Genomic DNA, 25,611 nt, shown 5'->3' with positions numbered 1-25,611 from the left:
GAAGCATGATATAAATATAGAGTATTATTATTATTATTATTATTACTTATATTCCTCACAGGACCCAGTTCATGCTAGGCATGGTTAATAAACAGTTGCTGTGGTTAGATAGGGCTATCACCTCACACACTGCAAGGCCAAAACAGACTCCCCACAGATATTCCTGCCAATGTGTTCTGCTTATAATTATTTCCTTAAATGGTTTTAGCTGGACCATTACCTCATCCCTTATTCTACTCTGTAACATCCTCCAGGTTTCTGTCCTGAAGGGATCCTGTTCTATATGTGTCTGGCTCATCAATCAGCAGGATATGTGTGCATGTATGTGGCCTGTGTTGCACTTGCCAGCATATGGGTTAAGGACTATTCTTGGGCCATTTCAAAGCTTGCTTGAGTCCTCAAACGCAGGAATTGGTTCTTATATTCCTTCTGTAGCTGCTTCCTGAGCACAGCGCTAGGCATGCCATTGGAATAAGTGTTTATTTCTTGCTGAATAACTGTCCTGGAAAACCCAGTCAACCCTGCCTCCACTCACATGGATGCTTTTCTTTTTCTACCTAGAGACAATGGGTGTTTCTCACTGGGTTTTATAACAGAGAGGCAAAATAGCCCTTGAGAAAAGTGCAATGAAACAACTGCGAACACAAAGATATATGTCGGTATGTCCTTTTGGGGATTAATACATTTTTTTTTTTTCCTAGAAATTGCTGGTCCTTGGCTTACACTTAGTTGGTGTTTTCTAAACTGTTTTAGAGTCAGTTGTCCTTATCCCAGAGTAATAGGGTCAGTGGTAACATTAATAAATTACATCTCTGAACAATAGCAGAGGGACTAATTTTAACCCCAAATTCCTGCCTTCTTTTTAATGTTTTAGGAGAGCCATTGCAAAGAATAATACTAGGCTGGGCGTGGTGGCTCACACCTGCAATCCCAGTACTTTGGTAGGCTGGATGGATTGGGTGGATCACCTGATGTCGGGAGTTTGAGACCAGCCTGGCCAACATGGTGAAACCCCATGTCTACTAAAAATACAAAAATTAGCTGGGTGTGGTGGTACATGCCTATAATTCCAGCTACTTGGGAGGCTGAGGCAGGAGAATTGCTTGAACCTGGACGGCGGGGGTTGCAGTGAGCAGATATCGCACCATTGCACTCCCGCCTGGGCGACAGAGAAAGACTCTGTCTCAGGAAAAAAAAAAAAAAAAGAATAACACTAAATGGATAGAGTTTTAGTCTACTCTCTTTCTCTCTCCCCATTACTATCTGATGGAAATCCTAATGAAGAGGGAAATCCACTCTCATCATTGGTCTCCAAACACTCACATCCTAAATAGGCAATAGTGGACTACTGAGAATCATCTCTTTTATATTCATTTTTTACATGGTTTTCTTAAAAATAAACCAAACAGAAATGTCAGCACCCATTCCTACAGCCCTGTGCACAGCAATAGAAGGTGGTGTTTAAAGCACTGAGCATGTTACCCCAGCAAGTCAAAGGATGTAGCCTATGGCTCACTGGGTTCTAGGGAAATACGATTGCTATACATGGGTCACTTCCAGAGGGGATGATTGAGGCATGCTGGGTTTCTGTTGAGGTGAGCTGTAATGCTCTATGCTGCCCAATTCCTGGTTCTCTGTCTCAGATCATAGGCCACTCTTTTCCTGGTTAGCTATTTTTAAAAATTTACCATTCATCCTCCACCTCACATCTGTTAGGATAAAAAAAATCCAGAAATAAAAAGTCTAGGCAAGGATGTAGAGAAACTGGAACTCTTGCACATGATTGGTAGAAATTTAAAATGGTGCAGCTGCTGCAGAAAACAGTATGGTGGTTCCTCAAAAAGTTAAAAATAGAATTAGCATATGATCCAGCAATTCCACTTCTGGATATATACCCAAAAGAACTGAAAGAAGGAGCTCAAAGAGAGATTTGTATACCCGTATATATATATATAAGTATTACAACAGCCAAAAGGTAGAAGCAACCCAAGTGTCCATAGACAAATAAATAGATAAAATGTGGCTTATACATACAATGGAGTATTTCTTCAGCCTTAAAAAAGGAAGAAAATTCTGACGCTACAACGTGGATGAACATTGAGGACATGATGCTAAGTTACATAATCCAGTCGCAGAAGGAAAAATGCTATATGATTCCACTTATATGAGGTCACTATAGAAGTCAAATCCATAGAGACAGAAAATAGAACTGTTATTGCCATGGAGTGGGGACAGCAAGAATGGAAAAGTGTTGTTTAATTGGTACAGAGTTTCGGTTTTGCAAGATGAAAAGAGCTCTGGAGGTGGATGGTGGTGACGGTACGGAAACAATGTGAATGTACTTAGTGCCTCAAAACTGTACAGTTAAAAATAGTTAAGATGGTAAATTTTATGTTATGTACATTTTACCACAATTTCAAAAAAGAGCTTTATATATATATATATATATATATATATATATATATATATATATATAAAAGAGTTTACCACCCATCCAGAGTGACCTAGGGTTGAATGGAAGTGTCAAAGCAGCCTGATTGGTCTACAGGGTCCCCAAACATGGCACACATATCACCAGTTCTGCCTACTCTTGCTCAGGACAAACATTATTAATTGATCATTACTGCTTTCTTTCTTCCTGAACCCAGATGCAATATCATAAACTTTCACAACACGGGCCACTACCAAACAATTGGAGTTGACACATCAGCTATGTCAATGTAGGAAAAAATGTAGGAAAATGTACAGTGTAGGAAATGTAAAATGTAGGAAAATATAAAACGCAGGAAAAAATTGTGATGGTCTATGAAATCCATGCTAGAGAAAAGGAGGGCACAAAAATATAAAAATGTATAAGATAGGAAAAATCAACAGAAACTTGATACATTAAGGAAAAATTATATTTTTCAGCCCTGTCTCAAAAAAGTCCCAATAGCTGAAATAGAAGCAGCATCTTTCGCCACTATCACCACTCATTTGAACTCATATAACCCAGGTTTGGGTGTCTAATTCTACAAGTCTTTTCTACAAAAAATGAACCAGAACTGCTTGAAGGAGAATTGTTTTCAAGTCTTGGGAAAGGAAAATTCAGAGTGGGTGTAGAATATCCCATAGTTGCTAGAAAGCAAAGATGATGTACTAAAAAGACTAAAGAGAAATTTAGGGAGCTCCCACTGCCCAAGCTACACCAACTTAGGTATAAAGTCATCATCATCACCAACAACGACAACTGAAATAACTTACACAAATGGAAAAAGTTGATATAAAGTGTTAGCAAAGGTAATAGTAATATAAAAAGGAAATAGTTTGTAATTTTATTGGTATTATTGAGTTTCAAGGTATTAAATACATAGCTAGTTTGTTTCTCTTCTACTTCATACACAGACATTAAGCATGGGTCTATTAAGTGTGAATAGGAACCTGCTTCTATTTGTGTGAGCAGGAGATACTGGGTGGGGAACCTTTAAGTGGGCCAGTCTCTTCAAAATTAAGAGCTATACCATGAGCAAAATTGGTCCTTGTGATCTCATATCACATCATAACAAGGAACAAGAAAAAGTCTACCTATTCATTGCCACTGATGGTTATACATAACCAATGAAAATCTCTTTTCAGAGAGTCCAATGGTATGTTTTCAGATGATAAATTAGCTGGGTTCCTCCACCACCCCCCACCCAAGAGAGCACTGACCCACTCTCTCAGCTCCTAAAGAATAAACTCTGTAGATGAACCTACTAATGAGACATTAATCTTGCTGTGTCACCCAGGCTGAAGTACAGTGGTGCAGCCTCCACCTCCCGAGCTCAAGTGATAAGACATAAATAAGGTTCCAATTATATCAAAGATGCCAATATATCATAATGACAGAAAAATAAGGTAGGTTCAAACCATTTGTTCACAACTTCTGGTAAAGACATTGAGTTTCAGAAAAATAATATCTATCTGAGACATAGAGATGTAAATTTCCATGATGTAGCTAGCACAACTTTGTAATAAGGGGTCTTGAACCACTGAACTGTACAACTAGATCCCACATTCGGACCTGAAATCAAAGGGATAACAATTTAGAACTTATAACCTCATTGAGTCTTTTTCTTTGGGGGTATGATAAAGTTTCTAAAATCCTAGGAAGATGGCTGAGCATGGTGGCTCACACCTGTAATCCCAGCATTTTGGGAGGCCGAGGCGGGGGGATCACTTGAGGTCAGGAGTTCAAGACCAGCCTGGCCAACTTGATGAAACCCCATCTCTATGAAAAATACAAAAAATTAGAGGGCAGGGTGGCGCATGCCTGTAGTCCCAGCTACTTGGGAGGCTGAGGCAGAAGAATCACTTGAACTCAGGAGGTGGAGGTTGCAGTGAGCTGAGATTGTGCCACTGTACTCTAGCCTGGGCAACAGAGGGAGACTCTACTGCAAAAAATAAAATAAAATAAAATCCTAAAAAGATGTAAATTGTGTTATATATTGCATAGATATATTTAATTGTGTTATATATTGCATAGATATATTTATGCTATTTAAGGAAATTTGATATATTGAATTTGTCATTTTTATCAAGTCCTTAAAAGTGTTAAAAGTTACTATCACTGGTTAAATCATTTTAAAATTTTGCTTTGTTAAATTCAATTTTTTAAATTTTACTTTAAGTTCTAGGGTACATGTGCACAACGTGCAGGTTTGTTACATATGTATACATGTGCCATGCTGGTGTGCTGCCCCATTAACTCATCATTTACATGAGGTATATCTCCTAATCTAACCCTCCCCCATCCCCCCACCCCACGACAGGCCCCGGTGTGTGATGGTCCCCTTCCTGTGTCCAAGTGTTCTCATTGCCCTTGCTGTGTCACCTAGGCTGGAGTATAGTGGTGCAGCCCCCACGTCCGGAACTCGAGAGATCCTCCCACCTCAGCCTCCTGAGCAGCTAAAACTACAGGCATGTACCACCATGCCTGGCTAATTTTTGCATTTTTTGTAGACATGAGGTTTTTCCATGTTGCCCAGGCTGGTCTCAAACCCTCAGCTCAAGCAATCCAAACTCCTGGGACTGCAGGCATGAGCCACTGCACCTGATCAAATCATAAATTTTGATGATCTTGTTGAATAAGCAGTATGTGATTATTTAGAGGAATATTCAATAAGTTTAAAAAATATTGCTCAATAAATTCATAAGATTATAAATTATACATTAAACAATGCACTAATGGTCATACGTATTCCTCTCCAAACACAAAAGTCCATTGAACACCAAAGACTATCAAAAGATGAAATCAGTTTGCCATCCTAGGAGACTCAAGACCATTTAAAAAGATTGCTGTTCAAATAAAGATACCACATGTCAAGCCTGTTCTATACAGATTGTGTCAATTTCTCAGATGTGATGGAGCTTGCTCTTTGGATCACCCTACCTTGTGTGGTGAAAGCTTTTGCTTTCCCAATTTCATTGCTAACCTAGAGCTGTCAATCCCATACCTTTGGGTTCATCTGTCTTTCCTCCTGGGTTGGAGTTATCATCTTTTGTGGAATCCTTCAAGCTTCCATATTCCTTTTGCATCTTAGCTGCTTCTTCCTTGGTACTGTCTGTTTCTTCATGACTCTTCTCTGATGGTGCTGTAATCAGATTGAGCATTGTTGTCATAGCCCTGTTTCCTATCTATTAATTGGTTCTTAAAGTAGAAATCAACTTTATTGACAAGGTACAGTTTGAGGTCAGATCATATTTTGAGTTGAAAGGGATCTTAGTGCTTATCTAATCCAACCCTCTAACCCCATATCACAGAAGAGGAAATTGAGGCCCAGAAAGGGGAGAGATATGTCTAAAGTCATCCCATGATTTGACTTTAGATATATCTCCCCCACCCCACCCCAGCTGTCTGAATTCTGATTTGGTATTTTTTCCATTCTGCCTCACTGTGCCATTAGAGGGCATATTCTTTGTCTTCCTTTAATCAGTGTAGGTGATCAAGCCAGGATATGTCAGGTTCTGAAGTACATTTGGTGGGTCTTGATTCCAAATGATAATAACTCTATAGCTGCCCAATCTCTCCTTGACATTGCATTTTTGAAGGATAGTCTATTACTCAGTCACACCTAAGGATCTGGGGCTATGGCAGGACTTCTCTCCTTCTGCTCCTTTCTTCACACTCCTTAACCCCTAGGAACCCTAAATTCAAAGAAGAGACTTGAACTGTTGCTGTCAAAAGAGAATAACTCTTGCTCCCTTCTCACTTTAAAATAACCATATTTCCATGTAGTAATCCTTTGTTGAATTAAAAATCATAAACCTTAAAGTAGGTAACCATTTGAAAACAATTGTAATACATTTCTGTAGCCAATAAAATATTTGGAACCTCAAGCAGTCTAACAGTAAACTTTTAAAATAAAGTGTTTTTTTATTATAGAAAAATAGGAACAAAAGAAAGAGATCAGTTATTGTCTGATATAAAACATTCACTAGTGTGATGCAGTATACAGAGAGATGCATATTTTTTTCACAGTTGTGGTACAATTTTGTTCTTTGCTTGTGTCATTAACATTATTATGGAAGGATGTTTCCAGGTAATTAAAAACTGCTTGGAAACATATTTTAAAGGGCTGTATACTATGCCATCAAGAATATGTACATAATTTCTGTGATAGGGACAAAGAGTCAAAGTATAACAATTTGCAATTTTTGGTTGTCATTAATAGCTAAACAAATTTAAAAAAGAATCTGCCATTTGCAAACTTTTCTCGTTTTGTTCCACCCTCCTCCTTGAAAGGAGGCTTCTTTCCATAGCTCAGTTCCCTGGGGTTTGATGGGCTGAGTAGGGTGATAGGTGGAGGTATGGAACTGATGAAACCAAGAGCGGGGGTAAAGCACACTACCTAGGGGCACAGACCATCCCAGGGGAGAGATAAGACCTGGGAGGGGAGAGTGGGAGGTGGGGCAGTGGGGAGTGAACAGATGACCAGGGACAGTAGTCTGGAGAAGTGATTATCTAGGGAGAGAAGATACCTAAAGGAGAATTTTAAGATGGATTGCTCAGTTTTGTGATGTAGCCTTTTCCTTTCCACCTAAGATTCCTAGCCACCTCCAAGAATCTTCAGTAAAGACCTACATTATTTTTCAGTGTTTTTTGAGGTCAGATTTATGTGCTGTGATTGGCCACAAAATAGCCAAGGTCACATCTAATTAATCCTGTGGCTACATTTCAGATTTTAACACTTTTCAAAATCTGTAAATGTTAAGTTAATGTTTGTTAAAGTTCATTATTTACCACTCAAAAGGGTTATTATTCTAAAGGCTAAAAAAACAGTTAAATAATCATACCTGGGAAAAGCTTGCTTATATTGTCAGTAGCATTTTTTTCTAGCTTGTTTTTGGTCTGAAGAGCAATCATTTCATCCAAGTTTTCTGGAGGGAGGAAGGAAAGAAATATAATTTTATTCCCTGAGAGATGACATCAAATTTTTACTAAAAATGTTTAAATCTCACCAGAAATATCACAATAGCAATTCCAAAATATTAACACTCCTGGTAAGATGTTTTGACCTGGATTTTATTTCTAAGAATCATAGACTCTCAGAATGGAAAGACATATAATTTGAGATCCTCAAGTTCAGCCTCCTACTCAGCTAATTGCAGAAGTCGCTTCTGCATCTCTGTGGCCACTGCTAGAACACTTCCAGGATTGGGAATTAGAGTGGATACTTGGGGTTTGACCTATTCAACACCTTGTGGTAACTGCACCTTGATTTTTCCCTGGGGAACCTAACCCTGGCTCACTCTTAGAACATTTGACTCCACTGGTGGTAGAATAACTCAAGAATCACTAAACAGGGTCTTCCGTGACCTGGACTATAATTCAAGGAGAAGCCTAGGACCTATCCAGGTCCGTGAGACTCAATGTTAGGACCACTGGTAGAAAGAGGCTCTCTTTCCACTGGGATTGATGTGCTGTGAGGAGGTGAGATTGCGACTGTCCCAGCTATCTTGTTCCCACAGGGAGCAGTCTGTCTGGAATAAATCAAGACACAAAAAGTCAGAGCTGTGAGATGGGATGAGGTCAATTCCTCACACTGTTGGTAGAATTCACAAACCCAAAGCCAGACTATCCCATCCCTCCATGGACTTCTCCAGTTATACACGGCAATAAATTCCCTTCTTACTTAAGCCAAACAGTTTGATTTCTGTCTTTCAGGGCTTTCACTAATTCATAAGGAAGCCAGTTCTACTGTTAGGTAGTCTTAGGGGTCATTTCCCTACTTATATTAAGGAGCATTTCCCTACTTATATTAAGCTGCACTCTGTGTCCTTGTCTTTGTCCTAATTCTACTCTTTGGAGTAGCATCATATTAAGTGTTACTAGACAGGAGTCTAGACTGTGACTTCCTCAAGGTAGACGATGAATTAGAAACCACACTCTTTGTACTCAGCTATTCAACCAGCCACATAGCTATCTCACTACACTATTTTAGGACGAGCCTTTTCTGCCATTTGCAAACAAGCATGTCTTTGCAGTTAGTTTGTAAGGATCTTATTATTACTTTGTATATTTTCTCCCCAAGAAAACTCCTCTTGCCCTACCCCTATTTTAAGAAGATAATTAATATAGTCTAATGTGTAATGCATTGCTTTCTTCTTGGAAATAGTGGCCATACCTGGCAACATTTGTAATCATGATACACTGTTGAGGCCAGAATAGAAAGGCAGATCACTGCTTGTCACTAGCTCAGATGGGAGGAGAGGAGGCTGGTCAATTGTCTTCTATCCACGCTGCCCTGAGCCCCTGGGGATCTAAGGGTGGCTCTCCATGGCAGCAGAAGTCAAAAGCCAATGTGCTCATACAGAAAAATTCTTAAAGACATAACTCAAACTCTAATTGTAAAAGTTACACATACACACATAATATATATGTATATAAACATGTACATATACATTAATATGTATGTAAGTCTTTATAAACAATATTTATGTTGCATATGTAAGGAGCAGATATAATTATTTAAAAACACAAACACTTAGAATAAAATTTAAATAGTCTATCATAAAAATAAATAAATAATTTACTTTAGTCTCCTCTTGTGGAGTATCTAGCCTATTTTCACTGCTTTGCTCCTACAAGCCAATGTTGTCCAACAGAACTTTCTGCAATGATGAGTGTATTCATTTCTGCACTGTTCATACGGTAGCTACTAGCTACATGTAGCAACTGGGCACTTGAAATGTGCCTAGTCAACTGAGAAACTAGATTTTAAATTCTGTTTAAGTTACTCTTAATTTAAATACGAACTTATGGTTAGTGGTTACCATATTGCGCAGCACTGCTGTAAGTGATAGTGGGAATATCTGCCTTGCACATAAGCCTTTGAGGCATTTCTGATTTATTTCCATAGGATAATTGACTAAGTGTGGAATTTCTAACTCACAGGGTGTTGATATGAAACAGTTATTGATATGAAAACAATGTCTTTGGTCTACTGTTAAAAAAATAAAGTAGACCCGAAAGCACTATGTGTAGTATGAGCTTATTTTTGGTTATATAAGAGAAAGAAATGACATAGGTACATGCACACACACACACACACACACACACACACACACACACACACACACACACACACACACACACACAGAATAACATCTGGAAGAATAGAAACCAAAATGTTACCAGAGTGTTGATGTTGTGAGTGATTTTCACTTTCTTTTTAGGATTTTTTGCATTCAATGACTTTTAAAAATAAATATGCTCTTTTACAGTCAAGGAAAAACCAGTAAAACTACTTTCATTTAGAAAAAAAATAAGGTTCATCCAGAGTAATTCTGGATAACCCTATCTGATATAGTTTTGATATTTGTTCCCCCAACACTAATGTTGAAATGCAGTCCCCAATGTTGGAGGTGGGGTCTGGTGGGAGGTGATTGGATCATGGGGGCGATTTCTCACGAATGGTTTAGCACCATCTCCTTGGTGCTGTCCTCTGATAGTGAGTGAATTCTGACGAGATCTGATTGTTTAAAAGCGTGTGGCACCTCCCCCACCCTTGCCTTTGCTTTCACACTGTGACATGCCTGCTCCCACTTCACCTTCTGCCACGAGTAGTTGCTTCACCGAACAGATGCTGGTGCCATGCTTTCCGTACAGCCTGCAGAACCGTGAGCCAATTAAACCTATTTTCTTTCCTTTTCATTTTATTTATTTCCTATTTATTTTTCTGAGACAGGGTCTTGCTCTGTGGCCCAGGCTGGAGTGCCATGGCCCTATCTTGGCTCACTGCAACCTCAGCCTCCTGGGCCCAAAGTGATTCTCATGCCTCAGCCTCCTGAGTAGCTGGAACTACAGGGATGCACCACCAAACCCAGCTAATTTCTGTATTTTTTGTAGAGATAACATTTCACCATGTTGGCCAAGCTGGTCTTGAACTCTTGGCCTCAGGCGATCCACCTGCCTCAGCCTCCGAAAGTGCTGGGATTACAGGTGTGAGCCACTGCGCCTGGCCTAGAGTCAAATTTTTATAAAATTGTCTCCATAAGATTATTAGAAAATGCTAATGAGACAATTAATAAATGTGAAATATTTGTACTTCGGCTGGTTCTATAAAGATAAAAAGTTGAAAACGTTAATTTTATTTGTATATATTATCAAACTGGTTGATTCTTGGTGATTTGGAAAGCTTTGGCATAAATTATCAAATTAATGAGGTCATTATTGTCAAGTCCCTAATTTACTTTGAACAATGAAAACCACCACAGTAGAAACAAAACACATAGAATCTCACCAAGGTAGGAAACACCTTCTTCTGGAGATATTGTTCCATATTTCACCATCATCTTCACAAAGTCAATCAATGTTTTCATGATAGTAATCAGTGTTTCTTTCTCTTTTGCTTCTTTTTCTATATGAAAGAACAAAATAACTTAAAACTAGTGGGGGATAGCTTCCTCTTTCAATGTCAATTTATAAATTACAGCATGTTTTTGTTTGTTTGTTTGGGTTTTGTTTTTTTGTTTTTTTGTTTTTTTCAAAGATGAGGTCTCACTGTGTGGCCCAGGCTGGAATGCAGTGGCTATTCTCAAGTCTGATCATGGCTCACTACAGTCTCAGACTAATCTCCTGGACTCAAGAGATCCTTCCATGAAGTTGGAACTGTAGGTAAACACCACCACACCCAGCACTAATTACAGTATTTTACTGAAATATTTTTCTCTATATTTATAGCTAAAACCATATATATTTAACTTACAAAAAATCTAAGCTTGATTGGAAATATAGGGTAAGATACAGCTATACTGAACTTTTTCAGACATGGGCAATGATAACTTCTCCAAAAGAGTTTAATTTCATTTAAAATATTTGCTAATAGGGTAGATGATAAAAGACACAGTTTTCAACCTGAGGTAACATGAACTCAAAAGGAAGGGTAGAAGACTGGCAAGCCAACAACTTTTCTCTACTCAAGTGGTAAGTCTTTGAGGGCAAGAACAATGTTTATTCATTAATTAAGCTTAATTTTCTTAATTGAAAATAAGAACATACATAGTTCTAGTTTATAAATGCAAAATTGATTTTTGAACAAGATGTTACTTTTTAATCTTTATTTCATTTGAAAGAATATATGCATAAGGTAAAAATATTCCAACTGCTCAAAAGTAAATCAAAATGGAAAGTAATATTCTCTTCCTCATCCCCTCTAACTCCCTTTAAGTAACAATTCCTAGCAGTTTCTTGGGAACCTTTTTTCTTTTTTTCTTTTTTGTTTTGAGATACAGTCTCACTCTGTCACCCAGGCTGGAGTGCAGTGGCACCATCTCGGCTCACTGCAACCTCTGCCTCCTGGGTTCAGGAGATTCTCCTACCTCAGCCTCCCGAGTAGCTGGGATTATAGGTGCGCGCCACCATGCCTGGCTAATTTTTGTATTTTTAGTAGAGACTGGGTTTCACCATGTTGGCCAGGATGGTCTCGATCTCCTGACCTCAGGCGATCCGCCCTCCTCGGCCTCCCAAAATGTGGGGATTACAGGCGTGAGCCACCGCGCCCGGCCTCTTGGGAACCCTTTGTATTTGACATTCTGTTCTGCATGTTGATGGAACAAAATGGATAATGATGCCATAATAGCTCAGAAAAAATATTAATTCTAAAATCAGAAAAAAAAATCTGTTTCCACTTTTGAAGAAAAGAAAAACTAAGATGCTAGAGGGGGAACCCATTTTCCCTATTCTTTGAGCTGCCACTGAAAGATTTTCTCTAAATACTCCTAGCCTTTCCCCCTTCCTCTTCATCCTCCCCCACAGATATGGTTGGTAAGCAACAGCCATTAGCCTATGTTTCTCAACTGGTGGGGATTTCGAATCTTTCTTTTTTTCCACTTGCCTGGAACAGTGCAAGGCAAGAACCTGAGAAATGAGCCTGTTCTGCAGACCTAAACCATCCCTGAGACTGACTGTTCCAAGATCTAGACGGAGGAGTAGGGAGCAAACAAGGCCACTGTTGGCTCTCACGTGAAGCTATGTTCTGCAGCCCCGTGTTTATCAGCAACAGAGATGATATTTTGGTTTCCTATCTGCTTTATTCATTCTTAATTGGTTGAGACCCTGGGCAAGAAAGACAGATGCTAGCAAAGAACTTAGTATAAATATTTAAATTAAAATTATGGAAAAATAAAGACAATAAGAAATTAGGTGAGGGAAATGGAAAGATAAAAACAAGTAAGGAACATTTTATACAGTAGAATTTTTAAAAATGCCATAAAAGTCATGGGTTGGGAGGGAGAAAAAATGGGAGAAGAGTCAGGGGAAGAGATCTTAGAAAAGAACTGATAAATAGTAACTTCAGCTATCACATTATTTGCTCAAGGACACATCCATAGAAGTATTTGGCATCACGCTGATGCTCTTCACTGATGAGAAGTGACTCACCAGGATGACAGAGGTTCTGAGTTGGGCATCTGCCAACCAATGGGGCAAGATGGCTCAGAATGGACCCTCAAGATGTACAAGCTCTGCAGAGCCAGCAGAGTGGCCGGTGCCATCTGGCCAATGTCTGGAATTGAAGCACAAAGGATGTTCTCCAGAAATGAAAGCTTATTTTAAGGTCACTTCTTGGGAGAAATAGATTACAATTATAGAAGTCTTTATATAAATGTTCAATCTGGGGCTGAATCCTCGAACAGGGAAAGAAAAAGCCATGAAGGCAGTCCAGAGCATCTGTTTGAACAATAACAACAGAAACATTGCATATTATTATCCTCATTGCAGATTAACCAAAATAAACATGGACTGAATCCTCAGTTAACTCATTGCACATATGAGCAAAGAGATCAGGATGCATGAAATACTTAGCTTTAAAAAAACAAAAACAAAAACAAATAATTTCCCAAGTGTGTTTGAGGCTCCCGGATTCCTTCAGTCTAATGTTCTCCATTTTAACTCTGAAGTTAAAATGTTCATAAAGGCTGAAGCTGAAACTGTTCATAAAGATGTCTTGAATAATCTAAAAAGGATTAATTAGGTTTCATACACTGTTTCCATCAAGGAAAGTGAGTAAAGCCTTTTAAAGAAAGATTTGTTACAAATGGCAGGATTTCCTTCCTACTTTTGTGTGTGTGTATGACAACATGTATGCTAATAAAAAAAGGCAGGGAAAGAAAGACAAATACTGTATGATCTCACTTATATGTAGAATCTCAAATAGTCAAACTCATCGAAGAAGAGAGTAGAATGGTAGTTGCCAAGGGCTAAGGGGAGGGAAAAATGGGGAGGTGTTGGTCAAAGGGTATGAAGTTTCAGTTATGCAAGATGAATACATTCTGGAGAATGTACAGCATGGTGGTGATAGTTAGCAGTACTGTACTGTGTACTTGAAATTAGCTAAGAGTGTAGGTCTTAAGTGTTCTCATCACACACACAAAAAGAATAAAAGAAAAAAAAGAAAAAAATGTTAACTGTGAGGTGATAGATACACTAGTTAGATTCATTGTGATAATCATTTCACAATGTATAAATGTACCAAAACATCAAATTGTACACCTTAAATATATACAATGTTTGTTTGCCAATTATACCTCAATCAAGCTGAGAAAAAAAGAGTTGCAATAAGAGTTGAGGTTGAACTGGGTCAGAGCAAGGACACTGCCTGGTTCATATCCATCTTTGTGCTAGGTCTTTTCCAGCACCTTGTACATAGCACATGTTCAGTATTTGTTTGCTCAACAAATAAATGAATCTTCTGTTAACAAGAAGATTAAATTATCCAGAAACATCACCTTTCCTGATTATCCTTTCCTAAATATTTTCATAATTGGCATGCTCCTTTGGAAAAAAAAATCGATGTGAACCCTTTTCCCCAAGCCCACAGTGTATGTCATTGGAGATTACATTTGGAAACTGAAAACAGGAAGAAAAGAACACACCCACACATTTCCTGGAATCACTCTTTCTGTTCCACATAATCACAACCACACAGTGGTTACCTGAATCAATACTTTTCAGTAGTGCATAGAAATTTGGGAAATATTGGAGTTCCTCAAAGTTGTCTTCACTGTAGGTTTTAGTTCTCCTTTCCAAGCCATTTGTCAAGGTTAATGTGTTAGATACTGTTTCATCGTTTTCTCCCTTAGCAAGACCATCTTGAATTGCTGCCATTGGAGTCTCCAGTGGGGAAAAAAATCAAGAAAAAATGAACATTTTGCTAGAACTAGTGAAACTCCAGCTTGATTCCTTCCTTTGTGATGCCCTTAAATGTGAAGTGCAAGAACTCCCCCTCCTTTGCAAGCTCCTGCAGGTTCAAACCCATTTCTAGACATGTGTGCTCTTGTCACTTGAAATGGTCATTGAAGCTTAGGGAAAAGTGCTCTACCTCAAGGAAAACCCCCTGAAGACCCCAGCTCCTGCTCAGGGGAAAAACGGGAATTTCTGGGCTCTCTCTCTGGCCATGTTTACCTCCATAAATTCTCATGAGTCTCTCTTGGAAAAACTGCCTTTTAGTGAAGAGGGAAGCTTTGAGTTCACAGAATCCACCAAGAGGGCTGGTGCCAGGATACAGGAAAGCCTGTTAGAATGTCTACCCCTAGCAGAGCAGTCACACCTGGGAATTTTTGGGTAAAATTTAAGTGCTGTCTGGATGAGTGTACAAAATCCTTTCTCTCAGACCTGGTTTTTGTTCAGTGACTCCCATCTTAGTAAATGGTTCATTCTCCATTCAGTGAACTAGATAGAAATTTAAGAGCCTTTCTTGCCTCTTCTTCCTTTTCCCCCATCCAATCCGTCAGTAGCCTTGTTGGCCCCACTTTCAAAATTTATCCCAAATTTGCACATTTCTCTCTCCACTATGCCACTCTAGTCCAAGCAGCCTTCATTTCTCACATGCTAACTGCAACATCACCCTCCCCAAATCTATGCCCAACACTGCGTTTCCGCATTATAGCCAGAGTTATCTTTTTAACAATCTGATCATGTAACTCCTTTGCTTAAAATTCTTCAGGGGACCAGAAAATTCTCATGGTTCTTACAATAAAGATCAGAGTCCATCCATGGCTCATAAGGCGCTGCATGTTCTGGCCTGGGTCCACCTCCCCAGTCTCTTCTCTTTTTGCTCTTTCTTTCTGTGCCAGCAACACTGTGCTTGTTTCAGTTGCTTGGATACTCCACACATCCTTCTCTATGTGCTGCCTCTCATGTTCACAAGTTAACTCCTATTTGACCTTCGGTTCTCAGCTCAAGTTACTTCCTTAGGGAAGCATTTCCTGAGCCTAAGTCCAGGTCAGGTTCCTTTTTTGAGGTCTCATAGAACTATGTTTCTTTCCTCAGAGCACTTAATGCAATTGTAATGAAAATACATGATAATTTAAACACAGTCTACCTCTTCCACTAGACTTTGAGCTTCATGAGTCAGGGATTATGTCTTTTTAAATAGGCATGGTATTTCCAGTGCTTGGTACAGAGTTAGTATTCAATAAATATTTGTTGAAATAATATTTCATTTGTGTTTTATTTGCATTGATGCATTCAGGTAACATGAGTAAACAGGTCAAGCATATGAACATTTTAGAGATGGGTGAATAGGAGTATATAATGGGAGTGAAGAATTATGGGAATAGCTACGTCCATTTTAGCTCAGACTGGTAAGCTTGAGCGAAAGTCATAAGGGTTTTTTTCTGATAAATCTAGAACTTTTTTTTTTGAGTGGGTGAATCTTTAAAAGCTGCCTTAAAAGATGGCAGCTGGTGAGGATTGGAAGTAAGGAGAGCAGAGGAAAGTTTTTAGGCTATCCAGTAAAAAAAAAAAACCCAGACCCAATTTCTATTTTCTAGCCTCTCTAAAACAGAACCGTCAGCCTCTATAGTCTTTGTATTTGAGATGAGATGCTGGAGGAGATGAGGAGCCATGGGTCTGGGTGCTTTACAGAATAAAATCAAAGGACAGATGAGGAATTTGATATCCCCTTATAGTCAGTTTCATTTAAAGTTTTAAAGAGAATTCAAGGTGGGGAGAAAGATCTCAACAGCTTGGTTGGTGCCAAGGAAAAAATGAGGAGGCAGGAGTCCAACAAAGGGAAGGAAGGATGAAATTAGCCTGGGTAAATAGGCATCTAAACCAATGAAAAGGGGAAGGAGCAGGTGGAAGAGCATTGCCAAGAACAGAGAGGCAGCATTAGGCAGCTAGCTCTGGGGAACACAAAAGCAGGTGGAGCAGAAGATCTAGTCAACCCACTTCTTTGTGGGGGGATTGGGCACAGATGCTGACATCTGCTGTGAACAGATGTTGGATACCAAAAGAACTGTGAGATGTTTGGTTGTAGTTCACTGGGACTGTACACATAGATGTTATTATGTGATATTGTTACTTCACATATTATTATGTATTATTTTACTGTGGGGTATAAGATGTAATCTTTACCAAATAATAGAATATAACATAATCTTTACATTATTTTCAGAGTAGAGATCATTTATATCTTTTAACTTTTTGGTATTTTATGTATATACATATTTTAAAATTAATTAATTAATTTATTTTTTGAGACAGGGTCTCACTCTGTCACCCAGACTGGTATGCAGTGGTGCAATCATAGTTCACTGTAACCTCAAACACCTGGCCTCAGGCGATCTTCCTCTCTCAGCCTCCTGAGTAGCTGAGACTATAAGCTTGTGCCACCACACCCAGCTAATTATTTTTATTTGTAGAGATGGTGGTCTCACTATGTTGCCAGGTCTAGTCTTGAACTCCTGGTCTCAACTCCTGCCTCAGCCTCCCAAAGTGCTGGGATTACAGGTTTGAGCCAACATGCCTGGCCTGAATATAAATGGGCTAAAAATGCCACATACCTCAAATTTTCTTTGGTATCAAGTAAGGCACTAATTATTATACAGATAGAAGTATACACACACACACACACACACACACACACACATCCATGCATATACATACCACTTTCTCTGGTATTTTTCCAGCCTGATTCTCAGTCCAGCTTGTGGGCTTATTGGGATCCTCCTCATAATTGTTGGCTTCCTTTGAGATTAATTTTTGTAAAACCTCCGCTACTTCATCTTCCAGTGTATGTGCTTGGCTTTCTGTGATCTATCATAAAAAGGCAAAACATATATAACTGCTATATTCCCAGTCTTGTTATTAAAAAATAATGTGGACTAAACTGTAGTCAAACATGTATTTTTTAAAGAGGAATCTTCTGAACCACCTTTCAGACAGCCCTCACTTATGCCTGCACCACATGCTGGCTGTTATAGGGATTGCTCAGCACTCCTGGAAGAAGTATCTTCGGGCCCACCATGCAAGCTGTTAGTCCTATCTGTTGAAACCCATGGACCACATATTTTGAGAAACACCCTGATCGTTGCTCCTCCACAGCTTTCAGTCATAGTCAGATAACCTTTGACATCCTACAACATTAGCATCTTAATAAAGCCTGTCAGGGCCAGGTCAGGGCAGAAGAGCCAAGCTGAGGTGGATTCAAATTAGATCACCTGGAATTTCAAAAATACACATCACATGCTTTTGCTCATGTTATTTCTTTTTTTGTCACATACATGTCTTTTACCTCTGCTGGTTATAGCCTAACCATCCCTCTAAGCTTCCTTCATACGCCTCTTACTCTGAAGCCTTTCCTTACTGCCAGTTGGATATAAGCTATTCTCTGGCTCTTATGGTTTCTAAGCAGCTGGCATTTTGGGTGTGTGTCTACTTGCCTAGTTCTTCTGATGGATGATAAACTCTTAGAAAAAAAAGAATGGTGCTTTACTTGTCCTTAAAACCTACGGGTCCTAGTAGAAGGAAGACACATTATAAACACTTGGCTACTTGAGGCAAGTGACTTGGCTTCTTGGCATACTCTAAACTGCACTAGGAATTTGGTTTATTTCCATGCACATGACTTACAAGGCCAAGATTCAGTAGTTTAGAAACAATCTTGTCAAACACGGCTCTGTCATTTTCTTCATAAATCCTGGCAGCGATTTTATGGACAATGTCTTCGGCGGTTAAAGGAGTCCCGTCTAGTTGATGAAGACCATCTGGATCATCTAGACAGAACCACCACAACTTCACACCATAGTGATCATAGATCTATTTCATGCATCATATTATACTTATAATCTGTACTTCACTTTTTTATACTCAGATATGTTTGAAATGTATTTATGGTGGTTCTTGGTCCACAGAAACCCTTGGTTTGAAATAAAATTCGTCTTCATGTTAAAAACTTAGTATGATAATGGACATTCTGAAACTTTCTTAGGTGACTATAAGAGGAAGGAAAAGCTAAAGGCAAGAGAAAAGTTCTCTCCATTTATTGTTATCACCAATAATACAAACCATATTATACTTTTTATTAACATAGTATGCCATATTTATATAGTATGTCATATTATTCAATGTACCCTTCTATATATTGTATGATTTGATATTCCAGTTCCATACAGGGAATAGATAGTTTGGTAATATCCCTACATGTACTACCTTTGCAGGCAAATTCCTGGGGTAGGGGCAGGGACCTCTACCTCACACCCAGAATCAGAGAGTGTGTACTGAAGATTTCACGACTCACCTAAAATAAATATTTACTTCTAATTGAACTTGTATTAGAGTGTCTTTATGTAAAAAAGGCAGCTTAAGGTGACAAGACTCATCCTTAGAGAACAGGGAACTTACTTTATTTTATGTGCCTGGAATTTAAACTTTTAAAATATGGCAACAGATCTGCACAAAGCAATATGTAAATCTTTGCAGAGAAGCATGCTCATATGTTCCCTTGGCTTTCCTAGGAATACATTTGGCAATGTATTCCAAATACAACTTCAGACTAAAGTAGGGGCCCATCCTGAGGGAAAGGGCTAGTGGCAATGAAGCATTGTAGCACATCCATGGAGATCTTCCAGGAATCAATTATTAGTCATCTCCAATCTATACTACATTGAATGGATCAAATTTACAATGCACTTAATTCTCCCTGTTTCCTCTGGAAAGATTGGAAAGATCAGAATTTTAGCCCCAGTGATATCTCTGGTTAGCTATATCCTTGGATCACTGTAAAGGAGTCTAACAAGGTATCTATTTCATGGGATTGTTGTGCCATTAAAAGTAATGGCAAAAACCACGATTACTTTTGCACCAACCTAATATATGAAAGCTAATGTATTATTGTTATTATGCACAGTGGATTTGTATTTTGAAATAAAGGAACAGCAATTATCTTCTAGAGAAAATGGAAATTGAATCTCTGGCCAGATTCTGCCCGGATAATCCTCATCATATTCACTCAAAGAAAGAAGAGCCTAGTATTTCTGTTCTGATTCTGCTCTTTTCTTCCATGGGTTTTGGGGATTTGGACAGGGAATTTATCCAGTGGCTTTTCTTTCAGACTCTATGAAAATAGAGGTATATGCAGCCTCAGGCAGAATATCTCCTTCTTGTTTGGAAAGAAGCTTAGGAAAATGAGCGGGGGTAATTATACATGGAGGACTGGAAGTTCTGTCAGTACAAAATTGCTGAGCTGTTCTCCAGCCCATGAGCCATGAGCCCTTTGAGCTGAGTACCAGAGAGACAAAAAAATCAGAAAAGCCCCTAAGAAAAACAAACAAATAAACAAACAAACATAAAATCAGTTCTCCTCCTGGCTGGCTGAAAATTTGGATCGTCATCTATTTTTCAGGAGCAGAGTCTCACTATTATGTGTCTGATTTTTCTATTTGTGGGTTGCAATTCAGGCTCTCGGGAATACATAGAGCAGAAACTGCCCCAGTCTATGCAGAGGTGGAAGAATTTATTTCCCTTCCCACTTATCTATCCCTCAGGATCCGTAAAAGGAGGAATATTGGTTGCCTCCTAGACCTGGAAAATAACTGAGATGACTGTTTTTCAGTCCATTTACTTCACAACAGGGAGGATGTTAGTAACCCACTGAAGAGTCTTTGCTCTGCTGCACTGCTGTACTCTCTTGAGCCAGGAACTTAGGTCTCCCCTAGCAGTCCTTTGCTAGATGGGGTAAACAGTGGAACGTGTGACCATTGCTCCTCACCTTTCCCTGATTTCCTTCACTATTCTAAAATGGATAGTATGACTCAGAATGGCTTCCCTCCTGCTCATGAAGGGGTATTTCACCCTCCATGTATAGACTCCCAGAGGGGAGCCAAACATAGGTTTAACACATAACTTTTGTTAAATAGCCACAACATTCTAAGTGAATGTCAAAGGGTCATGTCCCAAGTCATCATCTGCCCAGTTATGTTTTTAATCCCTAGCATCTAATATAGCACTTGACATTCATTTGTGTAATATATTTTAATTAAAGTCTTATGATGTGCCAGACACTGGAAATAGAGTGATGTAAAGGTTAGGCATGCTCCCTGACTACACAGGGTTTATTGTCTAGCTCATAGTCCAACACATAGCAATTGCTCAATAAATATTCAAATGCATACAGGAGCCCCAAAGCACTACTTTATAAGAGAAATTTGGAAAGATCCTAAATTGTGCATACTATAGAAAACACTGAAAAGGAGAATTGGTGGGTCCTATAGTACAAGCCTGTTTGGAAGCTTCCTAAAGGCGAGAGTAGGTCTGGGAACACATCTGGCAGAAGTTAGCTTCCATTACCTTCCCCTCTGGGATGAAGTCTACATGCATTTGAGGTTCTATTCAACTTAGTGGCCAAAAACCCTCTGGTTTCAGGATTTTCAGAGCACAAGGGGAGACCAGAAGCTTACTCACAAGTCATTTTCTCCAAGAACCTTGGCCTGTCTTCTCTGTGATCTCAAGTGGAGTTAATACCTCCTACAGTAAACCTGAAGTCATTAGGACTAGCACTTGGTAGTTCCAAACATACTTGGGGTGGTAATAAAATGTTGAACAGTTAAAAAATTAGTTGCTCAAATTAGCGGTCAGATCAAAAACAGATCGATGTCTCTGCCTGCATGTACAACCAGTTTGACCAATCCAGCCAACTCAATATTAGGCTATTTTATTAAATCAAATGATCACTTCAGTTGAAGTGGTTGAATCTGTTTTGTATGCAGTTATAATCAGTCTCTATTTGTAGTCCCAGTATTTTAGGTAAAAAAGTCAAATTCAAGATTTTAAAAGGTAAATTTCCCTGAGTAGCATGGCATATGATATATGTCAAAATATAAACCCATTGCCTCCATCCCACTTCATAGGTACACATGACACTTCGGAACACTCCTAGGTTAGTATGTCCTATGAAAGTCCAATTTAATAGTCAGTTGTTTTCTGGCAGAGATAATCAACATAAATCTCCTGTAGCCATGGAACAGAATAAGGACAGGGAAGAAAACTTGTACTTACTCCTAAGCACTCGTTCTCAAAATGAAAAACACACTTTCCTCCTTAATGCCTAGGTATGGCAGTTCATTTATTCCCTCATATATTATTTCATTTGTTCATTCATTCATTCATAAATTTATTCAATGAATTCATGGGCTTCCAGGCACTGGGGTTATAATGTCTCTATTCTTATGAAGTTTTCAGTTTAGTTTTGGAGAAAGGCATTAATCATAAATAATCACACTTATGAAGGTAAAATTACAAACTGCATGAAGTGCCATGAAGGGCAAGAACAAGGTTTCTATCAGATTATGTGTGCTGGATGAACCTAGAAATGTAGTCAGGAAGCAGTCCATGCAGGACTGTGCAAGCTTCATTATGGACTTTGGTTTTCCTGTTTTGTTTGTTTGTTTGAGATGGAGTCTGGCTCTGTCGCCCAGGCTGGAGTGCAGTGGCATGGCCTTGGCTCACTGCAGCCCTTGTCTCCTGGTTTCAAGTGATTCTCCTGCCTCAGCCTCCTGAGTAGCTGGGACTACAGGCGCCCACCACCACTTCTGGCTAATTTTTTTATTTTTAGTAGAGACGGGGTTTCATCATGTTGGCCAGGTTGGTCTTGAACTCCTGACTTCGGGTCAGGACACTACCACATTGGCTGCCAAATGAAGAATGAGTTGGGGAGAGGCGGAGTGGTTGCTGGGAGAACTGTAGATTTTGCTATAGTTTACATGAGACATAATTGGAACTTGGACAAGGATTGGAGTTTGGACAAGTACAGAGAAAAACAATTGATAGATACATAGACATAAAATTAGTAAGTTTTGGCAGGTTAGAACTTGAGAGGTGAGGGAAAAGATAAATAGTTTGATCCTAGATTTCTGACTTTAAAAAACTGGATGGATAGTAGTGTCTTTCCTAAAGAAACAGTACTCTAAGAGGTCTAGGTTGTGAGGTGGACAAAGATTATGAGTTTAATCATGGGCATGCTAAATTTGAGGTGCTTCTGAGATTGCCAAGGGAAAATGTCAAATAGGTAAACAGGTAAATAGGTCTATAGCTAAGAGAAGTCTGGCCTAGTGATATGGGATGTTAGGATATAGATGTAATTGAAGCCATGTAAAGGTTAGGATGACCTAAGGAGAAAGGATATGGCTATAGGAGGAAACACTGAAAAGGAAATAGTGGATATTTCACCTTTTTTGTGCAGGGTGGGAGGTACTTTATTGATCTAATTATTTGGAAATTATGATATTTTGTGTGTACTAATTGTTAAAATTACTCTGTTCAAATGAATTTAATACCATAAAATATAAATACTAGATTAAAAAATGTTTTCAGAGCATCACTAAAGGAATTTTTAAAGGGAAAATAAAATTTGGCACTCTGCGGAGCTGGGGCTCTACATGTTATCAGTAAATATATGCTTTATCTCAATTTTGGACTTGACTAATAAAGGACTATGAATGTTTAAACGATATTTTTAAAATATTGGACTTTCTCTTAACCCATTATAGGAAATTCCACGTTAACAAAAAGTTCTTTTTTCTCATTTACCTTGAAATTTATGATCCAATCCGCTCTTAGTAGAGTCATAATCATCTATCAGTTTTCGATTCTTGGTTGAATCAACATCTTCCACATTCAACTTATTATCAAATGGGGAGCTTCTTATAGATTGTCTTTCTTTCTCAATTTTTTCCTTTTCTGTTATTGCCTTTAGCAGGTTCAAGTTATCAACAAAAGAATAGTTGCTCTGACCTGGCTTGTTTTCTGGAAGAATAGCCCCAAACCCAACACAGCCATTTTAGTTCAGATTCTCATAGCCTACATTATTTAAATTAACATCAATATGATTTCTCTTTACCTGGAGGATATGTTTTTTTAATCTTGTCTTCTTCTGCTTCAGCAATCTGTGAAGCAAACAGGAGATAGACCTGGTTTAAAATCATTGCTCCACTACTTACCAAGTATAAGAGCCAAATGATTTAATCTCCATGGGATTTAATTTTCTTGTTTGTAAAATGTGGATAATTCCTATTTCAGAGCACTGTTATAATAATTAAATGAGATAAAATTAAGGGCAGATGCTCAATAAGTGTTAATTTCTTTCTCCTATAATATTGGTGAAAGAGAAATCTCTGGTAAATTAGGCAATCTTACAACAGAGTGGATGTGATGCTGAGCTTACTGGGTTATTATATAGTTACTCTATGTATTCATTATACAGAACTCAATGTAAATAACTGCTAGGGCATAGAATTTACCAAAACTAGATTTCCCGTCCTAATTTCTGTCAATTAACTGTTAAGTTCCTGATGTTTGTAAATTCAAAATGACCAAAATGTCACAGCATAATTACATTAAATAATAATAACTAAATCAAAATGAAATAGCATTCATAATGTTACTTTTGACCTACCTGTTCATTCAAAGGTCTTTCTGCACTTAATTCTCTATTATGTAGAGATTTGTCTAGAATAAACACACGTGAATATAAATTTAATTGTGCATTGAAGGACAAAATATGCCTCTTATTAAATAAAATTTTTATAAAAAGGAAAAACAAATATTAGGAGAAATAATTTTGGATGACTATGAAACAAATGCGTATTAACAAAGATTATCAAGATTATACAATAATAGTAATTATCGATATTGCCTTGTTTATTATCTTGGTGTATTTCCTGTGCTGACAGAATCACACTTTTTTTTTTTTCTGACCAGAAATTTAACATATAGTTCTAACACTAGGGTTACCAGCTATTCTCAACTAGAGAGAGCATAATTTGGATTGGTATTATTGGCACACTAAAAGCTCTTTCATCATATACTGCATACATAATGAATAGACTATCTGAGAAAGGTTGTAAGGCAACTAGAAAACAATCCAAGCCACTTTAGGTGAAAAAGATTCCCTTCCCTTTTCAAAATAAGATGTTTAAAAACAACCCATATTATTGCTCTATCATTTTAAAAGTGAAGAAAAAAATCTGTCTTCTGTCTCTAAATTTGAACTGATTTCTCTGTCCGTATTCATGGATATGATTTGATCAGAAAACGAGGCAGGGTGATTTACAGCTCACGTATTATGCCAAACTTTACCTTTTCGTGGCGAAATAAAAGGAAGGTAGGAAGAAGAAAAGTGTTCACATACCTTGGCTGCCTCCAGGTTTGGGGAAAGCTTGAATCGGGAGCACTAACACCAGAATCCAAGTGCCGGTCCCGAGGAACCCCATTCTTCCACGCACGGCTTGGGTCACAGCCCGGCGCTGGGCTCCTGGAGCTGTAGCTTTTGTTATGAATGAAAAGGAGGAGTAAAAACAGGAAGAGCCAGGAGGGCGGGTGTGGGGCGGGAGAGGTGCCGGGACTGGGCGGCCGCAGGATCTCTGACACCCGATGGTCAAGGGATAAGCAGGGTTGGGGCGCGCGGGAGTCACGTCTCCAGGTAGAGGGGAGCGCTGTCCGCCCTGTGGGTGCTGAAGTTCCTGTGACGCGGAGACTGCCGCGCCAGGGCGTAGCTTTACTCTCGCTCCCTCCTGGAGAGGAAGTGAGGAAGGAAGCGCATGCTCCATGCACGCCAGAGGCGGGAGGGGATGGCGTCGGTGACTCCAACGCTACTCCAATTCCCCGGGAATGGAACAAAGGAGGGGCGACCGGCCAGCTGGTGTATTTTCTGTGCTGCAGTCCTGGGGTGCTCCTGGGCTCAGGGTCAGCTGACTTGTCCTAAGCGTGACAGAATTGTCCCAACCTCCCAAGTAAATGTTACCTCAAGGGCCAAATGCCTTCTCTGCCTGTGCACCTGTCAAGGAGATTTAGATAACCTTGTGGGAGGAGTT

General features: G+C 38.9%; 1 protein-coding gene across 1 annotated transcript in view; it reads right to left on the bottom strand.

Annotated features, from left to right (window-relative positions):
- Positions 1-25,268, bottom strand: part of SCG3 (secretogranin III) — a 38,302-nt gene extending 13,034 nt beyond the window's left edge. The window contains 10 exon segments of the mRNA NM_001133114.1: positions 5,475-5,612; positions 7,315-7,398; positions 10,764-10,880; positions 14,455-14,632; positions 17,411-17,560; positions 18,377-18,519; positions 23,330-23,545; positions 23,640-23,685; positions 24,195-24,247; positions 24,930-25,268. Of these exon segments, the coding sequence (NP_001126586.1) occupies positions 5,475-5,612; positions 7,315-7,398; positions 10,764-10,880; positions 14,455-14,632; positions 17,411-17,560; positions 18,377-18,519; positions 23,330-23,545; positions 23,640-23,685; positions 24,195-24,247; positions 24,930-25,011 (1,207 nt within the window). The 5' untranslated portion in view covers positions 25,012-25,268.
- Positions 25,269-25,611: the final 343 nt, after the last annotated feature.

The sequence above is a fragment of the Pongo abelii genome, chromosome 16, assembly GCF_028885655.2.
Source record: "Pongo abelii isolate AG06213 chromosome 16, NHGRI_mPonAbe1-v2.0_pri, whole genome shotgun sequence".
In the NCBI taxonomy this organism is placed as follows: domain Eukaryota; kingdom Metazoa; phylum Chordata; class Mammalia; order Primates; family Hominidae; genus Pongo; species Pongo abelii.
Note: the sequence above shows the minus strand (reverse complement) of the source record. Positions and strands in the feature narration are given on the sequence as shown.